General features: G+C 36.3%; 2 protein-coding genes across 6 annotated transcripts in view; one reads left to right on the top strand and one right to left on the bottom strand.

Moving 5' to 3' along the window:
* LOC108750685 (RNA-binding protein 4.1-like) overlaps positions 1-6,309 on the bottom strand; it is a 13,653-nt gene extending 7,344 nt beyond the window's left edge. For 2 of the 4 annotated variants that reach the window (XM_018490346.1, XM_018490345.1), the window contains exons 1-5: positions 6,020-6,309; positions 3,500-3,520; positions 2,755-3,094; positions 1,638-1,952; positions 969-1,185 (exon numbers count right to left, since the gene is read on the bottom strand). In XM_018490346.1, coding sequence (XP_018345848.1) covers positions 969-1,185; positions 1,638-1,952; positions 2,755-3,094; positions 3,500-3,520; positions 6,020-6,073 — 947 coding nt within the window. In that variant the 5' untranslated portion in view covers positions 6,074-6,309. The remainder of the gene's footprint in view (positions 1-968; positions 1,186-1,637; positions 1,953-2,754; positions 3,095-3,499; positions 3,521-6,019) is intronic. The other 2 variants (XM_018490348.1, XM_018490347.1) reach the window with 2 other exon arrangements.
* A 1,017-nt stretch (positions 6,310-7,326) lies between these two features.
* LOC108750515 overlaps positions 7,327-7,992 on the top strand; it is a 1,295-nt gene continuing 629 nt past the window's right edge. Inside the window, exons 1-2 of one of the 2 annotated variants that reach the window (XM_018489996.1) lie at positions 7,327-7,803; positions 7,929-7,952. In XM_018489996.1, coding sequence (XP_018345498.1) covers positions 7,414-7,803; positions 7,929-7,952 — 414 coding nt within the window. In that variant the 5' untranslated portion in view covers positions 7,327-7,413. The remainder of the gene's footprint in view (positions 7,804-7,928; positions 7,953-7,992) is intronic. The other variant, XM_018489994.1, reaches the window with a different exon arrangement.

The following is a 7,992-nucleotide window of genomic DNA, read 5'->3' on the forward strand; positions in this document are numbered from 1 at the left end:
TGAAAACATGTTTTTGACGTAAAATTTGACGGAGAATGCGATAAAAATACTAAAAACTTGATTCGTTTTGGGGGCGTTTGTTAAAAATCGATTTAAACAATTAAATTGTTAATAACAATATAAATTTGTTAGTATTTTTTGTAAAAAAAATTTTTTTCTTACAGTTCAGTCCTTCAGCTACAAAAGTGCAATTGGTGAAAATTTTGTAGCTCTTAAAGATTCGGACCTATGGATTTATGAAAATGAGTCTCCAAGCCAAAAAACTTGCCATTCTCAAATGTTCGATCACTTGTATTATCGAAAATATGCAAATAAAAAAATATTCCTCGGACACGTATCTCTTTTTTTTCGACATAGAATCTGTAAAAAAAGTTTCAGTCAAATCGAAGAGGTGTCGATCAGACAGGTGTTCGATTTGTAAAAGAATTACCCATATACTATAACTTCCAATTTTCTAATTATGGATTAATGTATAATTCTATCATGAATTTTTAAACTGTGCATTTATTAATAACAGGAAGCATAAATAAATTATCAAAATAAATGATCTACATTTTACTGTACTTAAATTAGTCCTAAAATTAATTAAATCTAAGTAAAGAATTAAGAATATAAAAAATTTATCGTATTATAAAAAATATTTCTCTTATAAACAAAAATAAAGTTACTATTATATAAAATTTTCAAGATTATATATAAAAAATCTCGTGTAAAAAATTTTACAATTGAGAGATGACTAATGTTGCACTCTCTCGAACCAAAATAGAATAAGTATTTACAATTCGATGTTTTGTATAATATAAACAAAAGAATGGCCTTTAGAAAACATGTAGTATTTATTGTGTTTGTGAATCTACTTTGGTTTGAGAGAGACAACTCGGTATCGAATTAGAAACGCAACAGAATCGAAAGTTACGGTCTCGTAGAGTTGAGAAAGGAGCAAAAGAGAATTATAGAAGCTACGTTACCAGTGGCTTTCATCATATCCCACATCAGTGTACCCAGTTCCATACCCAGTAGTAGCAACAGCACCACCGTTTCTCATCGGTCCAGCCGCACTTCGGTCATAATCATTTCTCGCTGTATAATCGACTGTGCGACTGGCACCGAAATTATCAGTACGACCATAATCTACTGGGCCAGGTGCGCCACGATTGAAATCTCCGGCCATGCCTCCACCAACTCCTGTACAACGTGGATATTAAAATTCTTGATTACATTGATTTCTCGTTTGTTTTCAAAAGTTTTTGAAAAGTTTGTGGATTCCTTTCGTCTCACGGAAATCATATTGTCAACTATAAAGTTAATAAATAACTAAATATGCGTATCAAGTGAAAAATACAGATACTGACTAAAGAATATCAATGAGTGTGTAAATGTAATTAAACCTATATCTAATTCTTCAAAATGATTACAATGTAAAATTCAGATGATAATTTCAGACAAATAAAAAACAATTTTTCATCTTCGAAGCTAAGATTATTTTCCGTTTCTATTTTACACCTCGTATAACAAAGATTTACTCTAGTTTACTCGCAATTACTCCACATCTGTATCAAAATACAAAGTCACAGTACTTAGTTATTTGAGACAAAATCATATACTTTTAAAGTTGCAAACATCACCCTTATAATTACCATAGTCTGTTCTAGCACCGAAGTCGGCGCGACCATAATCAGCTGTTCGTCCATAGTCTGCCGCGCCAGTTGGTCCATATCCTCCCACAGCACCTGCAGCTGGTCCGTATCCACCGCCCATCCCCGGTGCCGTCGAAGTGTAACCCATCGCTGCGCCACCCACGTTCTGACCATAAGCTCCGCGATCGCCGTAGCCGGCACCAAAGTCCGCCCCACGGCCGCTAAAGTCACCAGCCCCGCGATTGTAATCGGTGTACCCGGTCGCGACGCCACCTGCAGCAGATCCATCGTAACCAACGAGTTGGATCGGAAGAACTGCAAAGCACGCCGAGATATAAAATTGGTTTTTAGTGTACATCGTGTCAAGGTTTTATGTCATTTTTCATTCCAACATACTATTTTCTCAAATGATTACCGAAATGTCGTATCGTTGCGAAGGGGTGTGTTCAAGAAAAATTTCGTATTATCATTTTATCCTTGTTCACTGAATGTTAAACAAGAACCCTAGGTTAACTCGGGTGAAGATTCTGAACGTAGCCTAGAGAGCCTTGCTAGATGGTTTTTATCCTCCGAAGCTAATAATGGATCTATTAGACTTACTAATTATAAATTTCTTTGTCAAAAATGTCAATTTAATTTTTTTATGCTGCTCAATTATTCTTATTAAAATATATTCAGTATTCATTCTTTTCTTATATCATTTTGATTTTTTGAAATCAATTAATGCCTTTCACTTAACATAAATAAATCTTACAACCCCGTGCTTTCTATTTAATGACACAAGTCAACACAAACATTATTTTATTTATTTTGGCATTCAATGAGTAACAAAGATAGAACGACACTTGTGTTACTAAATGAGAAGCACCCAGTAACTGTGTTAGCTTCAGAGGCTTAAGCGAGACGTAGCTCCTGTTTTACACTCATTGATGCGGGACAGCGAAAAAAAGCAAAACATCAACGAAAGTATTACGACAATAATACTGAGTATTACGACTACATTGAGAGTGTGGCGCAAATGCATGTACAGGGACGATATAAATACTAGAAGAAAATTAAATGAGAAAATAGTCTTGTCGGAATTTATAATACAAACTGAGGTACAAACAATACCAACCTCTTCTATCATTGTATGGTCCAGGACGAGCGTCTCTACCACCGTCTCGTCCCCCCCTACCACCTCTCATTGGTCCACCTCTTCTGTCATCTCGGCGTCCTCCTCCGCCTCCGCGTGACTTTCCAGTTGACTGTTCCACGTTGATTGTTGCCCCCTTGAAGTTGGAATTGTGAAGTGCCTTGATCGCCGCAGCTGCATCCTCCTCTCGTGCCATGTGGACGAAGCCATATCGATTCATCACGTCGCATTCGGTCACCTCACCGAAGCGCAAGAACAATTGCCGTAACTCATCGTTACGACAATTTTCCGGCAACCGGCCAACAAATATTTTTGTTTTCCTCTGCGAAATATGAAATCACACGCAACATGCATTATTATTGCGTCGAATATTAGTCGCCGAGAAAATCATAACCGTTAATGCATTGTTATAGAAAAGCAAAACTGTAAGATTATACAAGATTTGTATCTCAGAAATCGACCATAAATCCTTTGTAGAAAGTATGGTGTCTGTTCGAGACTTGCTATTGCTCAGTTGTATTGAAATGTAATTTTACAGAATATATGAAATTACAATAATGTAAAATATTCTGAGCATATTACTATGATCAGTTAAACTATCATGTAGCAAAATAAATAAGGATCTTAAATTATAATTTTTGTTCTTCAATAAGATATTTATTCAATGTCTTTTGTCAAAGTTGTTATTAACTAGAAAAAATATATATAATTGTTCATATGCTCTTACCGGCTGATTAGATGACACCATCTGAAACAAAATGTTCAATTGGTTAATGGATATGTATATATCACAATTTTTACATTTTATTTTTTATAACTTGTTTTAGATTTAAAAATTCTGATGTATGATTTTAATAATTCGTTTATGTCAATAATTCTTTCAGGCAATTATGGCATAATTCAGCTATTTACCACAAATGATGAAAGAATTATTTAGAATAATAATTTATCTATTATTTTTGCTTCATTTTTTGCATTACATAATGGTAATAATAGATGTCTTGTCAATATTAATGCATTGGGACTACATAAAAATAAAAATATTTCCAGAGCGTTACATTAAATTTAAACACAAAAAACAGACAGCTATGAAATATAAAAGGTTTGTTTTTTGTAACTTTGCATCATATTTTTTATATTTAAAATAAATATATAATTAGACGTTGGAGAAAGAAAGAGGCGGGAAAGGAGAAAAGTACAAAAAAGTACATAAAAGTACAAAGCACTTTTTATATTATTCATCTTTTCTCTTTTTCCTCTCTCTTCAACGTCTAATTATATATCTTCACCTTATTCACCTTAAATGCAGGATATATAGTGCAGATGCAAAAAAACCGACATACAAAAAACTGGACTGGAGGAAGCAAATTGCAAGAAACGTGAAAAGTTTTCCAACAATTTGATCCGGAGGATAAACTTGTTGCGCGTCAAAATTAATCCTGGAAGTATCGAGCAGTCATTATTAACCATTTCTATTTTTTAGATTAATATTATATTTCTTGTATAAAAGATAAGATTCTGAAATTTTTTGATTTTTTAATAATTAATTTGACTAAAAATATTTTATAGACATTTATATTTTTCTCATTTGTTTAAAATCCTTTTACATGCATTGTTATCTATTGGTTACCAGCATTATACATAAATTTAAAGGATTCTTCAAACAAAGAATAATTTATAGAAAATGTCACAAGTCTATGTTCAAGTTACAATTTAAAATAATGGTTCATATGGTGCCTATAATATTTTTGGCTAAGATTGTACGTCCTTTCTGATAAAATTCTGATAAAATATTTGATTTTTCATCACTCTTTTTTTGTTTTTATTATAGTAATTTCTTCGCTTAGTTCTTAAGTACAACATTAGCACTTTTAGGCCCAGTTTCACAACTTACAGTTAACTTTTAACTGTTTATCTCTTTCCAATTCAAGAATTGGAAAGAGACAATGAATAAGTTGAACCTTGGTTAAAACTTAACCATGAATTGTGGAAAAGATCTAAGGATAACATATATTTGGAAAGCAGTAAGAATTTGGGGATTAATTGTGCTTTCCATTTAGATCTAGTTCTACAGCTATGTATTCTTACTCTCTTTATTTGTTTCAACAATTGAAAAGAAATGAGGAATGAAACTAAAAAGAGGTGAGGAATAAATTGAACCTTGATTAAGAGTTTATTATGAGTTGTGGAAATCAGCCTTAATGACACAAGTCGACACAATCGTTCTATCTTTTTTACCATTAAGGCTCAGTTTCACTCACGGTTAAGTCTTAACCGAGATTCAACTTATTCATTGTCTCTTTCCAATTCAAGAATTGAAAAAAGAAAAGAAACAAATTGAACCTCAGTTAAGAGTTAACCGTGAGTTGCGGAACTGGATCTCAGAAAGTAACAAAGATAGAACAATAATTGTGAATTGAACTTGTGTCACCAAATGGAAAATACCTGCGTATCTTGGAACAAAATGAAAATTACAAAAATGAGCAAATTATTAAAATATTATAATTTCACTGATCAACACCTGATTTTTTACTTTTTGTAATTTTCGAGATAATTTTCATCTCGTTTCAAGATACGATTGACCTCCTAATATCATCCGGCGATTACTTTTACCTATAGAAGACTAGTAATCGTCAAGGACTTTTGAGGATTCTTGACTCTCATTCATTCTAGATAAATTTTTCATCCTTTCTCTTTCCAATTGTATGTATATCAGTTTCATTTTCATCGCAGAAAGTAGAAGGATGCATATCATTGGATACACCGCGCGTGCGACAGACGATCCCGCCTAAAATAAACGCGGCCGGCTTTTTCCTTCTGCCTCTCCCACCTCGATACTCCCAACTTCGATACTCCGAATCGTTAATTTTTTTTTCCTTTTTTTTCACAGCTACTTTCGCATAGCTATGACGCTTCGCCGATATCGGGAGTAAACAGAAGGCAAAAAAAGACGAACGCGTATCGCAAGTCATAATGCGGTGAGGAAACGGAGAGAGGCAGATGAGAGGCGAAATGGCGGTCGAGTCCACTTCAAGAAAAGTACTACCAATCGTCGGTCTATCGTAAGAACGATCCTCGATCGCTCGCGTCACCCATGACGCCGATCGTTCAATTTATTGATCCCTAGAGCATTCATAAAACCAAGAATATGTGAGAGAAACGTGATCGTGCCGATTGCACTGCAGAAAGCTGAGGAGAGATGGGGGAAGTGAAAAGGAGATACGGAATGTAGAGAATGAGATATTACCGTTCCAGCCGCCGACGTCTCCGTAGTAGCGTGATAACCGACAGACGTGTCCATCGATAAACCGGAGAGGGGGGAAAAACGCAGAAAACGAAGAAACTGAAATCGACGGTTAAACCGACGTACGAGCGATTCTCGTACACGTGAGCGTTATCACACGAGCCTTGATCACTGAATCCGTAACACGATAGATCGTGACTCACACGTTAAAAAAAAAATTGACCGAATGATACAAAGCACGCGAGTGACGACGCCGATACTCTAACGCGAGCCGTGAACATTCGTCAGCGTTCGTTGTGCGAAACAGTGCTGCCAACCCGTGCGAGTTGGCGCCTCGTTCTTGGACCCCGCTGGCTTTCCTCGTTTCCGGTTCCACGTGGTTTTTATTTTCATGGCACTAACATGACGAAAGCACTACCTTACCAAATTTTGCCGTCAGCATCAATGAGAGGCTATTAAAGACGGCCCAAGGCTCCTATTCTTGAGCTACGTACCAAAACTTCCTCTCCGAGGAAAATTTTACTTGAAATATATAGTACACGTGACATATACTATAGCACATAAAGTAAAATCTTCCTCGGAGAGGAAGTTTTAGAACGTAGTCTTGAAAAGAAACGTATACGAAAAAGTAGGAAAATAGTTGATGAATCTCTGACCTAGAAATCGATTCTGTGTCTTCAAATAAGATCAAAATTATAAAAATGAGCAAATTTACTAGGTATTGACCAATGAAATTATCAGTATTCTAGTAAATTCACTCACTTTTGTAATTTTCACCTCGTTTCAGGATACTGCATCGATTCCCTGATGTAAGTAGACAGGTGTACCGTTCCCGAAAATGCAGTAAAAAAGTGAATTAAGCATAATTGAATAATCAATCAAATTTTGGCCACCATGCACTTTCCTGCATATAATAGCGCTGGCATATTGGAATAGCCAAAATTTGATTGGCTATTCCAATATGCCAGCGCTATTATATGTAGGAAAGTGCATGGCCAAAATTTGATTGGTTGTTTCCAGTATTTGCTATCGCCATTATGCGCAATGGTGGACATACATCATTGGTGCGTTCGAGGAGACGCAGCCGGGCTCGCTTTCACGATCCCTCTGGGAACTTTCGTTTTGCGTTATGGAGCATATGCTCACCCCCTTAACTCGTTCGACTTCTCTATGCCACTTGCGAGACTCGCCGCCTCCGGCAGAATCGAGCATTTTCGATTCTGGCCGTATCGACTCAGCTTGTAGTCGGCTGTCGGCGCCACTCTACCAAGCTTATTATTATTATATACACATATGTCGTATTGGTCCATTCAGTCTATTGTATGGTGAAACGCGTGCCATTGTAAACGTAGATATATCACGTAATATTGTGGGATTAATCCGCGTTTTCGGAAAAAATGAAGAGATCGCCATTGAACAATTCTGCTCATGGTAGCCGACCGTACGGTGCCAGGCACACGCCGTACATGAATTGGAAGTCTCACGAGAACGCATGTGGTAGAGGTTATCAGTTCGTGGATGGTAACAGCTATCCGCGTTTCTACGCAAGTAATACAGGATCGCAGTCCCACGATGGCGATTTTATTCCTCTGAACGTCAGCACACCGCTGACGCAGTACGACAAGTATAATACAGCTAATCGGTACAGCCCTTTCGGTGGACGCGGCAGTCCAAGCAGTGGATGGTGTAACAATTATAGGGGTAACTATCACGCCACGCCAAGATCGAACAAGAGAAACCCTGCCTACAAGCATTCTCCTAAACAGTTTCAAGGGCAGATAAGAAAGGTAAAGAACTTAACTGTGTTGAAAGATAAATACTCTTCTAAGTTCTACGTTGCACAGGAGAATTTAATGATTGATATTTAAAAACTACAAGTTACTTTACTTTGTTTTATGTCTTTTTTTTTTAGGACTACAAAGGAGCGCACAGGCAGGTAAATATATCAGCGTATGTAGACATGAATTCCTTTTTGG

This window comes from Trachymyrmex septentrionalis, unplaced genomic scaffold (genome assembly GCF_001594115.1).
Source record: "Trachymyrmex septentrionalis isolate Tsep2-gDNA-1 unplaced genomic scaffold, Tsep1.0 scaffold37, whole genome shotgun sequence".
NCBI lineage: Eukaryota > Metazoa > Arthropoda > Insecta > Hymenoptera > Formicidae > Trachymyrmex > Trachymyrmex septentrionalis.